This window comes from Asparagus officinalis, chromosome 10 (assembly GCF_001876935.1).
Source record: "Asparagus officinalis chromosome 10, Aspof.V1, whole genome shotgun sequence".
NCBI lineage: Eukaryota > Viridiplantae > Streptophyta > Magnoliopsida > Asparagales > Asparagaceae > Asparagus > Asparagus officinalis.
Window position 1 is genome coordinate 72,548,226 of NC_033803.1, and position 23,676 is coordinate 72,571,901.

A 23,676-nucleotide genomic window follows, 5' to 3' on the forward strand; every position below is an offset into this window, starting at 1 on the left:
TTCCTGAAAACATATTTATTCATGAAGATATTAGTTTCACATGCAAAACAAAAGGAAATCACATTCCGGTGTATGAAATATCTAACAGAGTCTGTTATTTGTAAGGACTCATATGAGCTTGCATTGTGAAATAAGTTGTTAAAACTATGGTACGAAATTGACAACAGGTTTGCTAACTGACCAGCATGTGTGAAAGGAATAACTCGAGTCATGTCAGATACATGGACTACTCTAAACACAAGCTAAATTTCTATAAAAAGATAAGTTGGTTGCTCTGTGTAGCGTTGCTCCCTGTAGCGTCTTAAGACAGAAAAATGGAAATAGAGGCAAACATACCCATGATTTTGGAGGGACATTGAAAATAGACCAAACACGACTTTATGAGATTACAAAGTTTGAAGCTTGGAAACTCAGAAAAGCCATTAAAAAGAGGCATAGTAGCCTTCAAAAATAGATTATTGAAACTCTGTAACCCAGTTCCCCATGAAATGGTATCTGACAAAGATAAACTGCAGGTCCACAATCATAAATCCTTCAAATTATTAGAAAGTAGAATACTCAAATGAAACCCACAGAGAGAGAGAGAGAGAGATTTAATTACTACTTGAGGAGAAACAGCTATAATAACAATTTGTTAAAACTCGTGTGGAAAGACGAATTTTAAACAAAAACAAAACTACATGATTTTCAATCATGCTAACCACTTAGCATTGCTTAATATATGGATATCATGTTTCTTTCTTTCCTTTTTTTTTTTTTTTTGGGGGGCTATTCCACACATTCAAGGTATTGTGAACATATTTACCCTAATCAACGCATAATCATTCTATTACAAGAGATGGTTTCAAAGTAATATAATTCTACCAAGTAAAGAATGCCAGTGTCTGAGCTTTCCAGCGAGATAGACCATCAATGTTTGTTCTCCTCAGTGCTGCATATATTTATAATACAATGGGAAAACAGTGAAGTCATAAGTTACCTTGGATCTAGACCGAACATCGGGATCGGTACTTCGAGAAAGAAGCCTAGCAAGGGGAAGCATTTCAGCAACTTCAGCACTGGGAACTTCAAGCCTGAGTCGCCATCTTCCCATTGAAGAGATTATACTACTAAGCTGCCCTGCCATTGCGTTTTGAAACAAACCATCCCTCTTCATATCAGCAGAATATCTATCGCGTATTCCAGGTAATACATATTCCCCTTGAAGCTCGTAACGACTGCTAGATTGCTCAAGAACAGTTTTTTCAACAGTGATCTGATGATCCCAAACACAACTTAATCTATTAGCTAAGGTTAATTAAAATGAAGTTTCTACACAGTGTCCACAAAAGAACTAAAAGAAACTATGATATTAAAAGATCAGAAAAGAAGACTTAATCAAAGAAATATGTTTTTCTAATAATAAACTCTGCTTAAATAAAATCACAAGCTAGTTCTAGGCATGCTGGTGCTGGCTTTGAGCCCCTGGGTGTGTGCCTAACCAAATGGCTTGAAAGGTGTAGCAGTTAAGTGGTGCAAAGAGAGCTTTTACCAACTGAAAAATACTCAGGTAGACATATTTAACTTCCATGTGTCCACGGTGTTAAAATAGGTGGCCTGGAATTTTCAGCACCACTAACGTGTCAATGCTACCTGACAATATAGTCCTAAATCGGTAAATCCCACAGAGTTAGTTCTTCAACAAAACTCCATTCTAAAACTCTTCCACATCAAAAAATGGTAGCTTGATCTATCATGGTTAGAAAATCAGTTTGCATCATTTACTTAATTGAAGAAGTAGCAGCTCAGCAATCATTACCGTTTGAATAATTTAAGTACCAAACACTTGACTGTTGGCTTAATGTAGATATCTGTCCATTGAGTGGTGAACTTTCAAGAATATGCATTCAATACAGCATAGAAGTACAGGGGAAGCAAATTAGCACTGAACGCAACATGTTTCTCAAAAATAGATCAAAATAATATTTATGAATGTCAAAATAAATTACATATATACAAGGACAATCAAGTATTTAAGACCCTGCTTGGTGTTCACTTAGAAAAAAGTTGCGCTCAAGGCTTCGAGCAATTATTTATTTCAAGCCCACCTCTGATATTTCATGGTAATGAGTTGATACTGGTACGACCATTATACATCCACAGAAAAGACCTATAATTACACTAACTAAATGGAAAAAAAGAAAATTCTTAGAGAGGAGTAACTCACAACATCCCCACTCCATCGAGCAGACACATCAAGAGCTTCCCCTAGAACACCGCTGAATTTTGGGCGAAGAACTGACAACAATCCATGACCCCTCCGTTTTGGAAAGTTAAGCTGGAGCTCTGCCTGGTTTACAAATATTAAACCGAGTAAGGAGTTAAAGTAAAAACATCAGTAAACAAATTAAAAAATTCAATGGCCTAAGCAATCATTATTAGATGACTCATATTCACAACTAGTATCCCGGGCTAAGCAAATCATCTATACAATCTTTAACAAAATTTGAAATAGTAGGTAAACACTATGGCAATGCAAATTATCCTTCTAAAGTTACTGGAACATTTTGTGAACCCATATTTCCTCATATATTTTGACAATTTTCGCAATTCAATTTTCCTCTTCCGCTTTCTTGCTCAAATGAGAAATATGATCGCCGTTGCTTTCTTCCATATTATACGTGAATTTACTTGACCCTTGCAATCAAAAAGTTTTGGATCCTAATTATGACACAATGTTCTGAAATAAAACCATCAAATTTACGTGCATACGTACGTAAGTACATACATATATAAACAAGTCGCAGATCAAATTACAAAATGAATACTTGGATATCTCACCTTCTGAATAGTGCCTCGTAATGATGCAAGCTCCAGTTCATCAAGAGGTAAATTTCGTACCTTTTAACATCACACAGATTACTATGAGATTCAATTTTATGCAATATCCATTCAAGTGAACATTTGAACGGCCCATGATGTATAAACTATTAATAGACTCAGACAAAAAAAAAACATCCCAGAAGTAGTAGAGCAGGCACCTCAAGATGAACTGAATGTTGAGGTTGATAACAAACATTAGCTCTTAGTTGACCCTTATGAAGAGATATAGATATCAGTCTCTTGTTTTCCGAGGTTTCTTCTGTGCTAAGCCATAATGGACGGATGACCTCCATCGACAAATTTTCATCAGGCCTGCCTTTAGTATTCAGCTGATAAATAAAAAAGAATCAATAAATTAACAATATAATTATAATATAATATAATAGCACAATAAATAGATAAAAGTGAAATGGTTAAATCTGATAATTTGTAGTGCATTGTCAATTTTAATTACTTGGATAGGGAACTTACTATTAATGTTTCCCTAAGAATATCGTAACCGATAACATTGTCTTATCTACTGATATCCAGCACCGGAGAAAGGTTCTTCGTTGGATAGTGTTTATCAGGTCTCATAGACCGGGCAAAGCTCCTTCAAAAATTAACAAATCTATCTAGCATTTACAAAGGTTTTCTATCGCTTATGTTTCTTCGAAGGTAAAAACTGTTTATCTAGTATCAGTCACAGTATTAATACTGGATAAAAAAATCTACCATCACTTAGAATGATATGGCTATTAATAAACCCCTGAAGACTGCATACTATCTATTAAATAGAACAGTCAGCTGTTAAAATGAAAGTTTCATTTTGGATTCCAAATTAATAGTAAAATGAACTTCAAGATTAATGGAAACTTCTTCTTCCATACTAAAGCTTCTATGGTGAGATGTGAGAAGCAGCTAGCCAATCATCATTAAAAAAATGAAATGTCCCCAAAAAACAGAGGTAAAATGTGACTAAGCTAGTACTTCAGATTGAGATATCTCTGCAATCATCATTAAAAAAAGGAAAAAACACATGGAGAGTATCAAATAACCAGTTTACCTAATAATTAAGTTGATGGGTTGTGAACCAAGAACACATATCATGCAATAGTAACACTGCACAAACGGGCCAAATGAAGAGATTGGAAAGCAAAAATAAGTGGTGTAATAAATTCTTAATTGCCAATCAAGAAGCCTGAACCCAACATTTGTTGGAATCAATGTGCAGGTATCATGCAAAACAACTAACTCTCTCAACAGTTTACCTAAGAACCTGGATGGCCTACAAGACCATCTTAATATCCTTGCCACAATTTAAACCTCACGGTTTTCCATCTTCTGTCCTTGCCACTTGAGTGAAACTCCAAAATCATGGTCAAGGTGTTGGGATATAGTTTTATCGTTTTAGCACGGCATATTACTATGTAACTGATTAGAAGTCTTTATCCTATCTTCAGCCTTGAAGATGTCAGGGTTCACTAGTTAAGACAACACACACAAAAGATTTATAATGTAGAAGTCATTCCTCAAATACGTCTGTAATGACACTATGATAGAGGAAAGATACAACATATTATTGTGAAAATTCCACTGACAAGGAAACTAACAGATAGTGGGTATACGTTAATAAAGTTGGAAATGTTTACAAGAAAAGCAGACCGTCATACCTTTATAGTGTCATGGGAAATACACAGAGAACCAGCCAATTGTGGTGCCAACAGAAGTTGGTTGAGTTTGATTCCTGATAAGGAAAGCTCTCCAGAAAGAGTTTCTTTATCATTAACAGTCACCTGAATATCTTCTAGATCTTTCTCAAATCCAATTATCTTGTCATTAATATTCCTTGTAGGTTTTACAATTTTTCCTTGAAACTTAATCCGTCCAGTTGCCTTCAGATGCAAAGGTCTTGCTGAATCTAACGGAATGGAAGAAACTAAACTTCCAAACTCAAATCCTCGCATACGTAGATCCAAATCAATTCCCTGAATGATAAGGGGCACAGTTTTCCTAAAATCTATAAGTTGTTTCTGTTGGCAATAATCATCAGGATAAGATGTCTGAATCTTAGTATACAAGTCGAAACCAATCGATGATGAAGTGATTGTGACGTACTCATGTGAGATAATGATATCCCCACGTGCATCACTGAATGAATCTTCAGCATTTGGGGCAGCCCACTTTATATCAAATCTCCTGAAGAAAGTAGTAATTAGTGGTCCAAAATGGACAAAGAAAAAAATTCAGGTCCACAGGAACAAACAATAAAAATCAACACCGATGTAACAGCATGCAAAACTAGATACATACACATTACAAATTGAGAACTTACGGTCTTAAAAGGGATCCAGATAATTTGGTCTCTCCATTTAACTCCCCAATTTTAAGTGGCATCAGTTGAATACCTTCCGCTAAGTATCTACGTAAGACTTTGTCAAACGGAAACTTTCCTGACAAGTTTACATCCATGGCGGTATCATCCACCTCCCCCTATCAAATGTCAAAGCAAGCTCTAAGATAAACAGGTGATACAAGCAAGCATCACAGATACGTGCATAAAGACATAGATATACATGTATTTGGTTAGCTCATTTAGTACCACCTAATACCCATTTTACACATGCACACATATGTATGGAAATAATAGGTAGAAGGTGGCAACTCACTTTGGTAAGTAAACTATGTGGAGAGACCTACCTCGCTAGTCACATCATATGGATGGGTCCCACCAACCTTTATCTCTTCATAGTTTATTTAACAAAATGATCTGTCACCTCATAACCATAACCAAAAACCCCACACGCACATGAGCGTTCATGCGCATGCACAGACTCACATGAAGGTCATGTGCGGGTATCAAATAATACATTTTCTGAAGAATGCAAATTATTATGATCATAAGAAGAGGAATTTTCATGCAGTTTGTAACCTATTCCAGTTATTCTGCTAGAAAGGGTTGTCCTTAAAATATATATCCTCCACTAGTGTCAACACTGAGCTTATTCTGGTTTAGGAAGAATTACTCGTAAAACCATGGGTTAAATAGGTGACGAGTGACCTCCTTACAAGTAGAACCATGGAAACAATTGATCTAATTCTAGAATTTCATCTCATAAGGCCAAACTGACCAAGCTGACCTGCCAAGACAACATGTATCATCTAGTTATCCAATTGCACATAAGGAAGACATGGTTCATCTCATAAACCCCAAACTGACCCGCCAAGACAACATGTATCATCTAGTTATCCAACTGCACGTGCAGATGCACACACGCACATATGCGCACATCACACACCACCAACAAACACACACGTGGTACGAAGAAAAAAAGAGGAGAGCAACCTTTTTCACCCTCCTGCTGAGTGGAATTCAACCGCAAAACCTAGTAAGGAAGTAGCTTTGCTTGCCACCCTGCAAATAACATATGCACAGCACACTCTCTTCAAAAAGCACTATAGAAACAAGACACTTTTCTACCCTCCTTAACTTCAAGTAATGAGAGACCCATTTTGAAACCTATCTATAGACAAGCAAGTCAGGAATCACCATGCTTTTCAGCCCACATTGCCGAAAAAGAATTTCCTGGCAGGTATATGGAATGCATGTCCATAGGACTATCATTCAGAACCAAATCTACTAACTGCTTATTGGACTTACTACACTGACATTTGGGATCCAAATTTTAGGCCTCTTACATCACTTGTCAGGAGTCAGGACATGACTTCAGTTTGGTTTGGAACTATATAATAGTCTTAAAAAGTGCATCAGGAGTGGATAAAACTCAAAACCGTGAAAAAATATTAGAGCATAAAAGAGTAATAATTCTAAGCATCTCCAGGCTCTCAAAATTTTTCCAAGAATGGCATGATGCAATTCATTTGCTGATGAACCACACCTCTGGGCAAATCCATGCATTTCCAGCCCCACGAATTTCTCCACCATCTAGTAGGTTTGCTCTAATGCCATAAAGATCAGCTACCTGTAGCAGAAATATCAAATCAAATAAATGGAATCACCACAGGCAAAGTTAAGCTCTTCAATGTAAGCAACTGGTTCAGCAAACTTATACTATGTAGATGTTACTTACACAATTATCAAGGTTAAATGTAAAATTAGCCGATACATGTGAAAATGGAATACGGTCAAAAGCAGCCACAGCTCCTGCCTCTTTATTATTAATTACAGCTTCAGATGCGCATGATGGAGGTAAAGGTGATATCAAATGAGAATTTTTCCTAGTTACAACTCCACTTCCCACAAATAAAGGCGCATCCAGAGGACCTTGACAGTTAAAAACAGCAGTTAATGAGCCAGCAACCTGCAGTAGGAAATAGGAAACTGAAACTTTGCGGAAATGACTTATAAAATGAAGAATATATAACTCATTGCATGCTATGCAAAAGCTTACACAAAAAACAAGAATGATAAGCCACTGGCCAAGTAGCAATAGTGATATGCATTCCTCTACTCTCTAAAATCTGATCGTTAAATTCAGACAACTTTAATGTGAAATGTGCAGAGAAATAGTATAGAAGCCATATTAGCATCTTGAAAGAGCACATAGAGACAAAACTTAACCTTACTATACTTCAAATGTTAAGCATGTTAGAGGTCATTAAATATTACTAGGAAAAAAGAACATCAAGGCCATATGCTAATACTTCACAGATGGCTGACTAGAGCACTTACCATTTTGCACATACTGTGTTGAGAAAGTAACGTAATCCCACAGAAGTCAGAATAAACAAACAGACAACAATTGCCTAACCTACCGTAACAGAACAATATAAGACATATACAAACTTAGCTTTATAGAAGTCAATACTTATAGACTTTTCCATTATAGTTTTTGGGAGTATAAATGAAAATAAATAGATATCCCAAACATGTAACAAAGAATAAAGAAGTGCATGTGAAGTGTATGATACATCTCCACGAGGTGTATGATGTGTGTTTCCAATTAAATATGTACCATATGACTTAGGACTGAAGACGCATTTGAAAAGTGTATGCACATGTACAAGGAGTGCCCAAGGAAGTATCAGTGTCCGCCTGTCCGGTACGTATGTCGTAGTGTCAGACATAACAATTTCATGTAGAAGTGCCTGTGTTACATTGAAGAGATGCAATGGGAGCTTCAGGCTACATCATTGCAGACCTAACTGGTTTTAGAAGTAACTTTCGCTAGCCACATGAAGGTGTGCTATTTGATGAATAAATCAAACAAATTAATCTAAAAATTTTCAGAATAATAAATCTGATAGTTATGCCTATGGTAAAGATACAGAATTTCTGCATTGAAACAGAAAATTAAGGATAATTTACCTCAATAAGAGTAATTAGTACAATAGGCCATTTAGAGTTACTTACCATATATGCACCTAACACATTTTCAGTAGGTTCCTACCAGATCCAGATTCAAACTTAAAAAGCTAACTTAAACCATCATTTGATCTTCTTTCCTGGCCTACAAGATTTACCATCTCATTTGGGCTGGAGATTATAAAGTGATTAAATTTCTTTTTATTGTACTATTGAAGAAAATCTGCTTCTGAAAGAATTGAGAACTGGCGATCAACTTTTGTAAGTATGTAACAAAACGACTGAGATTAGAATATTCTGATTTCCTGGAAGAGATTGTAGCCTTCTTCTTATTTTGGAATGCATGACGCAATCTTGGTTGTGAAATCCTAGTTTTATGAGACATGAAACTTCAAAAGAAGTATGAAGCACCTTCCTTTATCCTTCTTTATTCTCTCTAATTTCTTCTAAGAAGCCCTAAATAGCTTGGAACCATCGATAAATTACTTGGTTAACAACGGATCAAAGCTCCAAAATTCTTAATATGAAAAGAATGCTAAAAGATGGAAAGATCTTCATGAACAAGCTAAGGCGTGCATAAAAACATTGAAAGTTATTATATTTAGATGTCAAAACCATGAATGAAATATTCACATAAAACAATAGCCGTAAAAGAACTTCGCATGAAACAGAAGACGAATGTCCCCAGATATTCAAAAGTGCCCAGTTATGAATAAAACCATTTATTGTCTGAATTCAGTGCAAAGAGTAGCAAAAGGAATTCTGAGGCATAGTACTAAATCTTTTTCAGGAAAGACGAGGAAACTTAAGGAGGTTACATACCGGAAACATTAAGGGTCTCATTTTTAAAGTCTTCATTAGAGCATTAGCCTCAACACAAGGAACCTGGAAAAACAAGCATGAGCATGTAGAGGAAATTAAATATCCAGAGAATAGAAGACTACTCATTGGTTGTTTCTGACTGATGACAACAGGAAGTTCCTCAAGTCATTTAGAAATAATACTGATAATATTATATGTGATACCCGACACATCAGATGAAACTCCCCATCCTCAGGATTTATGCCGAAGTCACCAGAAGCTTCCAAAGGAGCATCACCAAACCAGCCACTTGTGTTGTGCAGGAATACCCGTTGACCACGAAAACATAGAATAGCTGATACTCTCTGCACTCAAGCATACATATTTATTAACCGAGACTACGGATAAAATCCACTTACTTTTCAATAAGAACAGATAAATCATGTCAAAGAAGATGGAAACAAAAAAATTGAATATGCCCAAATGAGAATAGTTCTTGCAAGAATAGTTCCACAATTTCACCTATTTAGGGTTTAGGGTTTATAAACCTACCGAAAATTGAGAAGGAGCATCTTCTATGTGAAAAGATAACCCACTAACATCTAGTTGGCCATGAAGATTAGGAAAAGTATCTCCTTTTGACATGCAGATGTGCACCTGACAGCGGAAAGGATTAGGCAAAAACATTTTGTACCAATAGCAATAACAGGAAACTTGCATCACGTATATTTACGAGATCAACATACCATATCGTAGTATACTCTAACAAGAAGGTAAAATAAAATTAATTAATAACTAAATAAAGAAGAAAAGCGGAAACCCTAACAATCACAGAACATCTGGCATTGGGATGTGGCAGAAAGCTTAAAAAACTCATTGAAAAACCAACCTTGGAAATTCATCAACTCACACGCTATAAAAATGGCATCCCACAAAGTCCCACAGCAATACACTTAATTCCGAAAAATCAAGCAAGAACATGCAAACACTTAGATAGTAGATACAAACCGTGTTTTGCAAGTAATGTAGATGCAGTTATGGAAATCTTTGGATATTCACTAGTGGATGTTAATGAATGGATCCCTGCTTCTTGACAAGGGGAGCCAGCTCCCTTTGAACTTTACGCAATGCATGAATGTCCAATTTTACTACCTCAGCTTATTATCCGAGAAATATAATTGTTATGCAATGGCATGAATGTCTGATTGCTCTTAGATATCATGCTAACACCCTTGGATATAATATAGATCTACCAATTTAGTTAAGGTCTCATATGGTCAGTATGTCATAGTTGAACAAAAAAATGAAAGATACTTCACACACTTGCAGCACAGTGAAGAAGACCAGCAAGGGTAATAGATTTTAGAGGTCAACTAAGGAATTATGTAGAGATACGAACATACCAGTTGGAAGCCATGGTGTGGATTTTTCTTTTTTTTTCTTTTTCTTTTTCTTTTTTTTTTTTTGGGGGGGGGGGCGCTTTTGCAAAACTTATTGGAAGTTTAGTGTGATTTTGAAAGTAATTGGTGGATTCCAACAAAATGCTGGAAATTCTTGCGGGTTTAGTCTAATTTACTTACTAATAAATATGGTTTTTTTTTTTTTTTTTTTTTTTTTTTTTTTTTTTTTTTGGGGGGGGGGGCAAAACATCCCCAAACAAACCATATAGAATATTTTGAGTTTGGTGTTTTGAGTTTAAAGGGTTTTAATATAATATCTAATATTATATTTTAATAATTATTTATATAATATATTAGAATATAATATAGTGGCCTATAATATATTATACGATAACATAATACAATATATTATATTACAATATAATATAATATAACATAACATAGTTTAATATAATATAAAACACAAGAATATAACATAAGTCTTAGAAGTTGGATCATAGATGATAAAAAAATTGTTTAAAATTTTAAATTTTGTACAACCTTACTAAAGGAACTATTTTTAAACCTTATATGCTCAAAAATGGGTTAACTGGTTTAACCATTTAATCCTTTTTGTTAATCTCTCGTCCTTAAGCCTTAGCCAAAAGAGCCCTTATGAAATAGACTCCATTGTCTAGTGAATATAAAAAAGAAGAACAATCACATTGAAACAGCATTTAGAAAATGTTTACCTGAGACTACTCCTCTTGTCACAACAAAACCTTTCTGAGAACTTGCACATGTACTATAAGACCTGATTTTCTACGTCTTAGACAAATTCAAGTGCCTGCCCTTAATCCTATGGCACCCTCAACTTACTTTAAAACATTTACCTTTTCAATTAACTGGTTAACTCCTAAATTTCCTTCACACAATCATTCCTCATGTTATCCTACATAATTTAAAATAAATACATCTTAACATTTTCAACTCCGTGCGTCCTATTTATTAGGCCCTTTGCATTTATGGCATTCAGAACAAACCATAGGTGATCTATGACCTTGATAAATAATACAATAACGTTTTGCAACTAGTTGCAAATGGAACAAGCTACATGCCGGCAGTTCAAACTGTCAACATAAGGAAAAGAAAAGGAAAAGTAAGATAGTAGTGATGACAAAAATTCCTTTATTGCATAATGAAGGTCAAACCAGCCAATTGATCATAGTGCAACATTTGGTGTCTCGTATCTCAAGTACACACATACTAACCACAGGACAATGTAAGCAAGTAGGATGAATGGAAGAAGACGAAACAGAAGTAACCTATAACTAAGTGGTTAAATATTCTGTTATAATGCAAGTAGATATCTTTCATGTTACTTAGAAGTCAATGTGCAGCAAATTAACATTTCAACCTATTCCCTTTGAACCTTATATTATTTGCTAAACTACTCATCAGCACAACTGCACAAGTCACTTATTCCTATAAAATTAGGTTCAGCTCCTATACGAATTATAATTAAACGATATAAGGGAAAACATATTGGTAAGATAAGCACCTCACCACTAGCTCTACCTGTGACCCATGTGATTGGAATTTCTAGGATCTTCTCAAACAACTGCACACAGGTATTTAAATGTCAGACGGAACTAGAACAATAAAAATGCCTTTAAACAGCATCAACCGAAACCCACTAGTTACCATACCGGAGCAAAAAGGTTTAAGATTTTCAAATTGACATGCCATTCTTGCTTAATGGTGTCAACAAAAACATCTGTGGACAGTTGCCCTCCATTCTCAGAAGTAGAATTCATCCTCCATTCCATGCAGTCCCCACTCAACTGGACATGTACACGGCTGTAGTGGTTTTGAAACCTCACATACCCATTGACATTCAGCATCTCTCTACAACATGTGCACATAGTTCAGCGGACTTTATTTTTTGCGGAAAATATAATGTTATACGAAACCATCAAATGCAGTGCGAGGTATGTTAGGTAGAAATTGCAATATCATGTGAAACATCTTTTTATTAAGCCTAATGTTCAGGATAAAAAACCATCAGAAGATATCCTCAAGTGAACTTTATATAACAAAGATGATGAGTGGCTTCCTGCTGTATGAAGAATGGAGATATCGTCTGTGTCGAAGAAAGAGAATAGTAAATACGAAACCCAACCCAAGTGGCAGATTTATGACATAAGCACGCTCATGCCAAATACACCAGTATACAATGATTTGAGGACGCGGTTCTCACAGCAGAACACAACTGCTGTATAGGACAAATGTATGTAACATGATGACATCTTTCTATCAACTCCTTTCCAATATAATGTGGGATTGTTAACCAATAAAGAATTCAGAATTGCTAGTCAACAACTCCTGGAGATAAATGCCATAGCTTGTCTCCAAGTTATTTGGTAATTGGAAGCGCTACAGAAAGCGGTCAATGAGTGACATCATTTTAGCCATCCCTAAGGATTTCAGTTAACATAGGTCACTCAAAATGGATGTATGTCACTCTTAAACCCATCTAAGCTACGATCCATATGCCTTTAAAATGCAATAAATAAGAATTTCACCGTGCATGTAGTTAAGTCATACTTATGCTCCCTCCAATACTCAATCATAAACAGGGTCCAACTTTCTTCGTCATTTTCTAAAACATTGACAAGATGTCAAGATTTACAAATATCTTGGTTTTCCACTGGTATTAAGCTAAGGTAATTGTTAGCAACTGGAGTTACTCCAAAAGAACTTAATGCTACCAATTACAGTGACTCCAAAAGGACCTATTGTTCTCTGTATTCTTTTTTCTTTTTTCTCTGTAGACCTAGATTTTTTTCCAAGGTTATTGACAACAGATAGCATCGTGTAGCGGTGAGGCACCGCTAAATCTACTTGAGGCTTTAGCGGCAAAAAATAAAGTCAAACAACGATCCAATTTAAACATGCATAAATATTCAAAAAAAAAGAAAAATTAAAGAAAAATCTAAAAATTCTGCAAATGCATATTTAATGATTTATAGAGATCCTGAAGAGGAAGAGGACTTGGTGAGCTTCGAGTTGGCGGAGGCGGTAAAGAAGTAGGAGAGGCAAATAGAGAGAGGGGTTTTGGAGTTGAGGTAAATAGTCAGAAAGGGAGAGGTAGGGGTTGGGAGGAAGGCAGTCGAAGAAGGTTTTTTGGGTTTGAAGTATTGTAGTCAAAGAGGGAAAGTTAGAGGTTGAGGTGGAGTAGTCGGAGAGGGAGAGGAGAAGGAGGAGGGTTGCCCGCGACAAAGTTGGTGGAGGAAGAGAAGGGACGGCAGAGTCAGTAGGAATTGTGGGATTAGGGGTTTTTTCCCTTCATCATTTAAAATCAAATTGGAGAGGAGAGAGAGAGAGAGAGAGAGAGAGAGAGAAACAAAACTGAGGAGGTTTTAGTTAATCAAGAGTCGGGTTTGAGTCGGATATTAACCTGAGAATCCATAATGAAAAGTGACATTAAGCGCTATTACACGCTAAACACCACTATCGCAATCAAATAGCGCACAGAGCATTATCTTCCACCGTTTTCGTCGATATTATTGTCAGTAGTGGGCGCCAGCGCAATTTGTGGCGCTATAGGGCGCTATTTTCCACAGTGATTCTCTCTATTTCTTACCGATGATTTCATAGACTTAAATTGGCATAACGGGTCCATAAAGCCAACCCCAAGTAGATACAATAAAGGTAGAAGATTTATGAATGTATTACATTTTCTATAGAGCCCGTGTACTTTAAAGCTAATTTCAGGAGACCATACAATCCTTAGTAGTATTCTAGTAACTATAGGTTCTGGGAGATCAACACTTTATTCGTAAGGTCAAGACACTTTAAATTGGCATAAAGGCATTCCCATTCCCCATTAGAAGCAAGATAGATGAGTTAATAAGTGCAGAAATGCAAGAAAATTTAAAATTTAATCAACAAATACCGTAACTGCAGACAAGAAATCTGAAACAGATGAGATAAATGATGATAATGTATTCTTTAAATGAACTTAATAGTAATAGAATCAGTTCCAGTAGTTTAAGAGTCGGACCTGGCCTCCCGATCACCAAATCCCAGTAGCATCAAGGCTCCATCTGTGAAATAAACACAATCCAAAGTGACTGGAAGAACCTTCTCGATCCCCTTGGAGTGATTTTCATCTGCATCTTCAACGAGTTCAGCAGCTATATCCTCAGCTGTTACAGTGAAGGATGATTTAAGCTTCTGTATTCCATCTGATGCTGTTGATTCTTCCATTTTTATAGTTGCTTGAGTTCCAGTATCCACACAACCCCCACCAGAAGAGTCCCGTCCATGCTTACTACATGAATCAGTTGAATTCCCTAAAGTATCAAGCCTTCGGAAATATGCGGCAGCAGCTGCAGCACTTCGGATGAGGTTTCTTTGTTTAGAAGCAAACCCAGACTCGAAAAGCACTTTTTTATGAGCAACTCGTTTAAATTTACGGCTAAGAACATTTGGTACTGCTCCTGACCAAAACTTCAGCCCCTGATAAGGAATTTTCACACCAAACGATTTCTCCAAATCTGCATGCTTTGAGCCATACTCGAGTCCAGTATCCATGCAATGATGATCCCTCACATGCATCTTTTCATCCACACAATACGATAAACCATAACTTTTTGTTGCAGAAGAGTATCTAGAATCATCCGTCAAGACATGTTTTGGATTATGGTTACGAATAATGTACCCAGCCTCTGCAGCCTCTTTTGCTGCTTTGACCCTTTCCATGGCCCATTGAGAAGCCGCCTGCTCTCTTGCTGCCCTTTTGGCTTTTGTGCGAGAATCTATTCCTTCTTCGCTTGAGTGGCGTAGCTTCGTGACACTTTCTGAAGGTACAGGAATTCCTAGCCAAGAAAAATCCTCTTTCTGTGCAACTAGGACAGTAGGCTGAGATAAAATAGCATCGACCACAATCTTCCCTCTCCTTAGACTTGCAAAAGGACGGATGCGAAGTTTCGCGGCAGATACCTCACCACATGAGAACTCCTCCTGATGAGGTCCAATAGAACATGACTGTAGGGTGATTCCAAAAGGTGAAACGCTCTGCACCTTACCAAAATTAATCTCCCTCTGAAGATACTCACTCAATATTGAACACACAGAAGGCAGAAGGCGGGACTCAACAAAGATTTTAGTTTTCCGCTGAGCATACCATACCAACACTCCTACAGCAGAAATCACCGCAATGAAAATAGAGCATCTAAACAAAAGCAAGCCCTCCTTCCAAAATGGTGAGAAAGATCTTATAAAAGCTCTCGTCTTCGGGAAAGATTCATTGGTGCAATAAATTCTAAACCGGCTTCTTGAGTTAAGGTTCCATGATGAAAGATTAACATGTCTGCCACTGATACATGAAAATATAGTCCGGTTACACTGCCTCTGACACACTGGTAGTGAAAAATTGCAGCCAGCTTGAACGCCAGATTTATTGGTGAACGAGGAAGAAGCTTTCTTGCCATGTATTTGATTCCGAGAAACTTGAAGAGCTGATCCCGGAAACGAACTATTCAAGCATGCCCTCATTTTATTCCTTCACAGCACCAAAACACGACCATCTGCAGGGGACCAAGAACCAAATCTCAGTCCCCTATGCCTCAGATTTCAGATGGGATCCACAGCTCTGGAGCTATAAAAAAGATGAGTGGAAAGAAATAGAGTGTTAACTGCATTAAATATTGATAAAATTACACAATGACATCGTGAAAAAATAAGCATGGAGCAGACAGACATTTTCAGGAATATAAGGACAAGAGACACTGGTTCTTGAATATACGTTGTTTCCGTCCAATTTTTACCGAACAGGAGAACATAAGATAGAAGTTAGAAAATTATGAATGGTAGAACTATAGTCTATAGGTACTATCGAAAAAAGGGGGACTAGTGAAGTAAGAAAAACCTTTAGAGAATATAAGAGTTGAAAGAGTCTTAGAAACTGAAAATATTCCTATTGAAGTTTGCTCGTGGACCTACAATGGTTGACGATCCTATTCAAGGAAAATATCCTAGGAGTGGAGGATTAGCACACTCAAGTGTCATTATACAAGAATAAAGGAGATATACAAAGTTATTCTAACAATCGCAATACCAAACTAATAAGACATGCTGCAGAGGTTCGGGAGAGGGCAATTCAGCAAAGACTATAAAGGAGATGACTACCTCTCTGAGAACCAAATTAGTTCTATACCAGAGGGGCCGACTACGGAGCCTATGTGTATATTAAGACGATTGATGGTTTGCATTGATCCAGAAAAAGCTTATGGTTGCACGTCGAGGGAGATAATGTAGTAGTTTTAGGAAGAAACAAGTATCTACCAAGATAAAAGCTTTCATGTTGTAGTAGTTCCATCCAATTGTAAACACACATACTCGTTGAGGCTTACTCTATTACTTCCTATAACTATAAAAAGTATGGTATCCAAAATCCAAAATATAGTTAGGTAAATAATTAATAATTGAAAATGGACATGATAACAACTACACAACTGCTCTAATTCACTAACAGAAATAAATTCAAGCTTAATCATTTTTCCGAAAGAGAAGTAGTAAATGCACCATGAATGCTACAAGCTAGCTATAACAACAGTTCGGTCGAAACACAGCTGAATTTTGAAAGCAAATACCAGCATTCAGAAATAAATACATCTACTTGAAAGAAACCCAAATTCTGGCATAGAATTAGAGTGTCTCCGCAATTAGAAGGAGAAGATTTTCGCGCGTTCTAGTTCCATTCACTTGTGAACACAAACACCCAAAGGGATAATTTTCAATAATTAATTAATAATTTACGGTGGGCAAGATAATCAGTATACATGGATTCAAATCCACTCACGCAAATTAAAGCTCGTTCGACGGTCAAAAAACAGTTGAGTGCATAAAATTAAGCAAAAGACGTCCTTTTTTGGTTTAATTGTATAATTGAAACTGAGCACTAAAGCCAAAAAAAAATCTAGCAAAAATTGGCGCAAGATGACTACAACGGTAATTCAGTCGAACATACAGAAGGACATACGCGTTCTTGAAGAAGAAGAAGAAGAAAAACCCTAGTTTTGCATACAGATTTGGAGTGGAGCGCAGCACAAGTAATCATTTGTATCCGCCGAAAAAGCAAACAGATGCTTTTCACAGAGAGAGAGAGAGATTGAGGAAAAAGAAGGAAAAACTTACATTTTTGGGGGTGAAATTGGAATCGAATACCATCATGAGGACATGGCGCCCGTTAGTTCTCTCTCGATTTTGATCAGTCGAGAATCCTGATGCTTGTGGGCTTTGGGTTTCCACCAATAACACAATTGGTTTAGGTAGTTTTCATATATACCCCTCAAGTTCTTTACGTATTTCAGAATTGGGTTTTCTCCCCCACTAACCCCAACATCTACCTATTTGCGGACAAATTTTTAAAACCAACCCATTTGATAAACTAATTGCAAAAAACGACCCGTTTCAGATTTATTTAGAGAAACCGACCTGGTTTCAGCACTGTCGCTGAAACCAGGTCGGTTTTTCTAAAAAACTTTACGAAACTTCACGGGAGTTGAACTCCCGTAAATTTTTTTCTCATAACAAAACTTCACGGGAGTTGAACTCCCATGAAGTTTCGGAAACTTTTTTTCAAAAACCGACCTGGTTTAGCGCTGAGGCTGAAACCGGGTCGGTTTTTGCAAATAAAACTGAAATGGGCCTTTTTTTGGGAATAGTTTATCAAATGGGTTGGTTTTGAAAATTTGTCCACCTATTTGTAGATCTATCCCTCTCGACTGCATTCTCCCGCGCTGAATTTTATACCCCTCCTATGTTTTTTTTTCTGGTAGTGAATATTATGGGTATATGCGTTGAATTTTTTTCTTGTCAAAATGATGGATTTTTTTGAAATATGACCAGTATGCCCTTAATTAACTTAATTAATTGATGATTAGTGATTTAGAGGGACAAAGAGGGCCGACAAAAGTTATTGTTGTTTACGTGTTTGTCTAGATTTTAAGTTTGGCACAAGACACTTACATGTTAATCGATTCTAAAATGTCATATAAGAAGATTTAAGTGGAAACCTTCATATTTGAATGATAAGAGGAAAGTAACATGCTAATTTTAGAAAATTTAGGATATATATATATGAGTACTGCAAAAGTACAAGAGGAGTACGAGTGGAAATGAACCAAATAATTAACAAATAGTTCGATAATTGTTCGAGTAATTATTCGGTTATATTCGATTCGGTAGTTAATTTGCCACTAAATAAATATTTTTTAGTATACGATTTTACTAACGAATAAAATTTGAGCTTTGCTACATGGACCCAAAATATGGCACCAATAAAGGGGACAAGTGAGGTGTCCCCCTCCTATTGGATAATGAGTTGGCCATCATTAATGATGGCCAATTCATTATCCAATAGGAGGGGAACACCTCACTTGTCCCCTTTATTGGTCCCATATTTTGGGTCCTTAAAGAAATTTTCATAAAATTTAACTATATGTATATTTGACTCGTTCGTCTATCAAATATTCTTTTACAATTTGATCACTTATTATTTGTATTATTGCACATATAATGTCATATTTTTGACCCACTTACCGTTTCTACTTAAATTTTGTGTACTGCTTTTAAGACTTAAATAATTTTAAATATGTTATCTAATAAAAAATTTGATTTATATATGAATTTAAATACTCATATATTATAAAGGAATAATTTTTTATGAATTTAAATACTATTTGAAAATTAATTTTTTTAACGGAATAAATATACTTTGATATTCGATAAGTATTCATGAATATTCATGAATATTTATCAAATACCAAGTAATTGAGTTCGAATTCAGAAAACTCCATATACGAATATTAGAGTCCGCATTCGTATTCAATAATTTTAAAGAAATATAAATACGAACACGAACACATTAGTATTCTATTTGATTCGATCGTTCACCACCCCTAAAGAGGAGGTGTATAAGTGCGAAGTGAATGAAACTATAAGGCGCTAAAGTGCTATATATCCTATCCAGTCGGGAAAAAAATGTGACCTTTTCGCTTTTCTAATCGCGATATTTTGAGAATAATGATGTGGGCATCATCTTCGCCCTTTTCTCTTGCCCCAGCCTTAAAACCTACCCTTCGCTTTTCCCCAAATCGCCGTCCCTTCTCAGATTCCAATCTCAGACCCTCTGCGAGATTCAATTTTAGAAGTTCAGTACAGTGTGTCAGCAGCAGAACACCTGGTCCTGATTCAGGTATCATAAATAAACTCTTATCCTCATCGAGCCATTAATTTATTTATTTTTTGATTGATTTCTCCAAGCATTGAGGGTTTTGATTTCTGGGTTTTGTCCAAATTGTGCTTAAATGGGGGCATTTGCAGGTAATTGGACCCTAAAACATGAAATCAAAAGTTATCGTGAGGAACAAAATAGAAAGCTGTGTTATTTTTATCTAGCTCAATTCAATTATTGATTTTTTTTTTGGGTGTATATACTCCTGTTCCTTTGACCAATTATTGTTTTTTGATCAATTTATGCAATTATTGGGGGTTCTGATAATTGTTTGAGGGATAAAATGGGCAATTATGTTCAATTTCTCTAGCTCAAAGTGAATCTCATGTGCTTTTGAGCCTGAAAGCTTCGAACTTTACCTGCTTAAGTTGCTACTGTGTTTCATATGGGGCCTAAATTTTTATTTTTCTTTCATTTTTTTCCGCTGACTATTGGTAACTGTTTAGAATGCACTTTTATTTGGTGAGATTTTGCGGAAGCAGTAAAGAAACTACATAATGTAGCTCTTCTTCCAGGACATATCCTCATGCATATTTCGATTCAAGCAGTGCAAATTACCTTTAAAGCCATTCTATGTTTTAGTGGAATTTGAGCCTTCTTACAATAGAATGGCAATGCTAAATTAGTAGGCTCTGAATGTTAAATAGGTGAGAATGAGAATAAAGTTGTCTTGGATGCATTTTTTTTGGGCAAGGCTTTTGCCGAAGCGGTGAATGAGCGAATAGGTTCCGCCGTCGGGGAAATCTTAAGTGTGGTTGGTCAGTATCAAGCTGAGCAGCAGAAGCAAGTACGAGATTTTCAGGTAAAAACAATCACAAATGTTTCACATACATAGCTTATATAGTTGTATACCTGCTGTTCATTTTGATAATCACATGGTCTTTCTTCAATCCTTCTATGGCTAATATGTATGATAATTTTTTTTTTCTGGAAACCTTCAAGACTAATATGAAGTAATAAAATGAAGAAGTATGAACACAGTAATTTTTTTTCCTGTTGAAATAGTTTCCTACGTGCTGGTTCTCTCCCTTAACATAACTGTAAAGTAAACTACTATTCTATACGGTTTACATTAGCATTAACATGATAAAGAGGAAACATGATGCCGCTAAGGTCTCACCACTTAAATTTTGAGTTTGTGCCAAGTAAAAGTTTTAATTTATTCTCAACAGTGAAATACTAATTAAAAACATATTTTAACTGTTTTAAACTCATGTCTGCTCCGATCTCTGTCAATTTCAACAGACAGTCACAACGAGACAAGCTTATGCTTTTTGTTTGGACTAGTTTCTTGAATAAATCATGTTTTTATTGCAGGAGGAAGTAGTGGAGAGGGCTGAAAGAGCCAAGAAGAAAGCTGCACTGGAGGTCGCAGAGGATCAAGGCCTCACTTCAATACCTTTAGCAATGCCTCCAGGGTCCATAACGCCAATTGCGCCTTCTACCTCAGGTGCTACAACTGAGGACCCTTTTCAAGAGATGCTGAAGGATTAGCTTGAGCCAGGTTATCAGTATGCAATATGTTTCTCTTCTAATACATGATAACAATTTGTATTTTTAGCTTTAGATTTGGGAAGCAAAGGCAATGGTCAACAACTGTTGTATTCAAACGATTTGAGATTGTTCAATTAGAATCAATCCACTTTCTAGACCCTTGTTTGTCTAGGTAATTCTCTGGGCATTTTGGTTGATTTGCAGTTGTTTGGATGGTTGTGGATGTTTGGGAGCGTGCATCTATGCATTTTTCCGATATTGGCTTTTTTCATTTAAATAAATCGCTTACTTGCAGAATTACTTACTGTGTTGAGGGAGTATCCTCTGATGAGTCTAGTACATAAATGAAGGGTACACTTTGTTTATTATTGAGGCATGTTTGGTTGGGTATCTTGTCTAAAATTTACAGCGTGCTGCGTTTGAATAGTGGGTTTGTGTAATTCTCTTATGAGAATGTGATTCTTACCTCAGATACAACAAATGAAATCTTTTAATTTATGGATTTGCTTATGGGTTTTTTTTACATCAACCATTGCATATTTGTTAAAGTTTGATATGCTGAAATTTTCCATTTTTTTGAATCACATGAAGTATATTCCTTTTGTATAAACTTGTGCTCAGTCTAGACACCTTTGGTGTTGTGTCATTTTCATGACAAATGCAGATTTGTCTATGAATATTTCAAATTCAATAAACAATTAGATAATAAAAATACTCATTGATTAGAGCATGTATTTTGAATACTTGAAATAGACCTTTCTAAGAACATAAGATAAGTTTTGATAAGAATAAATATTGGATACAATGAATTTAAATAAGATCTAGCATGATATTGTGATTTCATATAAACAGAAAAATAGGAGAAAAAGAAAATAATAATCACAAACACTAGTTTTGTTTGCGGTCAAGAGAAGCTAAAGAATTGGTTTCTTTACTTTATTATAAAGTTTGTGGACCTGTACTTTTCCGAAAAGACATTTCTTTATAATAAAGTTTGTCAACCTATAATTTTCCGAAAAAGACATTTCTTTGACGGGTTACCAAACACGTAAAAATGTTGGGAAAAACACTTGTTTGCTTTTATACAAAAAAAAAACATGAGCACTTAACTTGAACAACGGCGAGTACACCCAAACACCTTAGTCAGTGCTATAAAATGCTGGTTTTGTTATTAAATAAATTGCGTCTTTTAAAGGTGATTACTTTAAGACAATATTTTCTATGACAATATTTTCAAGATTGTAGAAGCAGGATATCTCCACAAGGGTTGTTACAAAAAGTAAAAGACTTGTTGATGCCAATTTCAACCTCTTGACATTCAGGTGTTTTTTTTTTTATGCGGCAGATGTTGGCGCTTTTCAGACAATATGCGGGAATAGCATAGATAGGAAAAGGCTCAAACAATGTATTTTTTCTATACAAACATGTCCAACATTATGTGCATCCTTAGCCCTAAGTATGTTGACAGGTGCAAGCAAAATAAGTACGTATATCCGAGAGTGAACAGGGGCAGATGCGTTCCTCCACGATGTTCGATGGTGGCCTGACATGCATCTAGGCCACGACAGTCCAGATCATCGAACATTATGTACGCGTTATGTTCCACGTACGTTCGTGGGTACAAACAATATCCAAATTCTACAAGGGTCTGATATATGATTCTACAATATTGGTTTCCATACCATCAACATAGCCTAGATCATACCAATGTATGCGCTGCGTCGGCCGTGCACACACCCGCCAACACAAAAAAAATTCCCATCATTTATGAGTATGATTCACACAGAACTCTCTTCGCTTCGCTATTGCGTAGGCCTCAGCTCAATCCCTTGGATAACCAACCCCCTCTTCCATTGCCCTCCTCCTACCTCCATCATGCTTACATCCACATTCTCCTCCTGCCCCTCGTCGACGAAGAACCTCCCCATCTCCACCTCCATCCACCCGTCGTCCCTTCTACACGGGCTTTTAACAGGCCCATGAGTCCCCGAGCCCCGCGGTGGCACTCGAAACGACGCTGAGCGGCCCAGCAGCGTCAGTCGCGGCTGAGGAGGGTCGCTCTCATCAGGTTGCAGGCATACGTTTTGTTTGGAGACGTGCGATCCAAGCTTGATAATCGACTCTTGGGGTGGAAATGTGAGGCCATATGATCCCCGAGTTATGTTGAAGATGAGGTATGCGCAGTATGTTGTTTTCGGGGAGAGAGCTCGGGCTTTGATGCTGCATTGGATCTCCAACCAGCACACCGTCACGAGTTCAGCAACCTCTGGAAACCTGGAAGAGTGAGCGGAACAGCAGCAGGGAAAATTCCATCTTTATAATTACTTCATCAGAACTAATCGAAGTTAACGAAACTTAGCTTACTAAAATGAAGGATCATGCCCTTTACAGTCAACTATTAAACACATTTGTTTTTGTTTTTTTTTTTTAATTTAAAAAAAAACCTGGAGTTGGATTCAGGTTTCCACTTCCAATAACGCGCAGTGTCTCCCCACGCTATCTTCAATCCTCTTGCTGAAATCCTGAAGCAC

The 23,676-nt window shown here is 36.5% G+C and overlaps 3 protein-coding genes across 9 annotated transcripts in view; 1 reads left to right on the top strand and 2 right to left on the bottom strand.

Annotated features, from left to right (window-relative positions):
- Nucleotides 1–17,651, bottom strand: part of LOC109825238 — a 55,865-nt gene extending 38,214 nt beyond the window's left edge. For 4 of the 6 annotated variants that reach the window (XM_020392036.1, XM_020392033.1, XM_020392034.1 and 1 more), the window contains exons 1-15: nt 17,551–17,651; nt 14,414–16,012; nt 12,057–12,255; nt 11,909–11,968; nt 9,521–9,625; nt 9,193–9,333; nt 8,990–9,052; nt 6,933–7,163; nt 6,741–6,824; nt 5,177–5,334; nt 4,515–5,040; nt 3,021–3,191; nt 2,821–2,880; nt 2,207–2,329; nt 980–1,255 (exon numbers count right to left, since the gene is read on the bottom strand). In XM_020392036.1, coding sequence (XP_020247625.1) covers nt 980–1,255; nt 2,207–2,329; nt 2,821–2,880; nt 3,021–3,191; nt 4,515–5,040; nt 5,177–5,334; nt 6,741–6,824; nt 6,933–7,163; nt 8,990–9,052; nt 9,193–9,333; nt 9,521–9,625; nt 11,909–11,968; nt 12,057–12,255; nt 14,414–15,909 — 3,693 coding nt within the window. In that variant the 5' untranslated portion in view covers nt 15,910–16,012; nt 17,551–17,651. Of the gene's footprint in view, nt 1–979; nt 1,256–2,206; nt 2,330–2,820; nt 2,881–3,020; nt 3,192–4,514; nt 5,041–5,176; nt 5,335–6,740; nt 6,825–6,932; nt 7,164–8,989; nt 9,053–9,192; nt 9,334–9,520; nt 9,626–11,908; nt 11,969–12,056; nt 12,256–14,413; nt 16,013–17,550 lie in introns of those variants that run through there. The other 2 variants (XM_020392039.1, XM_020392037.1) reach the window with 2 other exon arrangements.
- On the top strand, nt 19,381–21,342 carry LOC109826125 (uncharacterized protein At4g13200, chloroplastic-like). 2 transcript variants are annotated; one of them, XM_020393101.1, is made up of 3 exons: nt 19,381–19,612; nt 20,296–20,453; nt 20,969–21,342. In XM_020393101.1, exons 1-3 carry the CDS (start codon nt 19,441–19,443, stop codon nt 21,143–21,145), a joined length of 507 nt encoding a protein of 168 aa, XP_020248690.1. In that variant the 5' UTR covers nt 19,381–19,440; the 3' UTR covers nt 21,146–21,342. The 2 variants fall into 2 exon arrangements, with proteins under 2 accessions (XP_020248690.1, XP_020248691.1); XM_020393102.1 differs by having other exon boundaries at nt 19,383–19,612; nt 20,299–20,453.
- The window catches only part of LOC109826930 (F-box protein PP2-B13-like), a 3,727-nt gene continuing 2,558 nt past the window's right edge, over nt 22,508–23,676 (bottom strand). The window contains exons 2-4 of the mRNA XM_020393942.1: nt 23,590–23,667; nt 22,938–23,419; nt 22,508–22,744 (exon numbers count right to left, since the gene is read on the bottom strand). Of these exons, the coding sequence (XP_020249531.1) occupies nt 22,948–23,419; nt 23,590–23,667 (550 nt within the window). The 3' untranslated portion in view covers nt 22,508–22,744; nt 22,938–22,947. The remainder of the gene's footprint in view (nt 22,745–22,937; nt 23,420–23,589; nt 23,668–23,676) is intronic.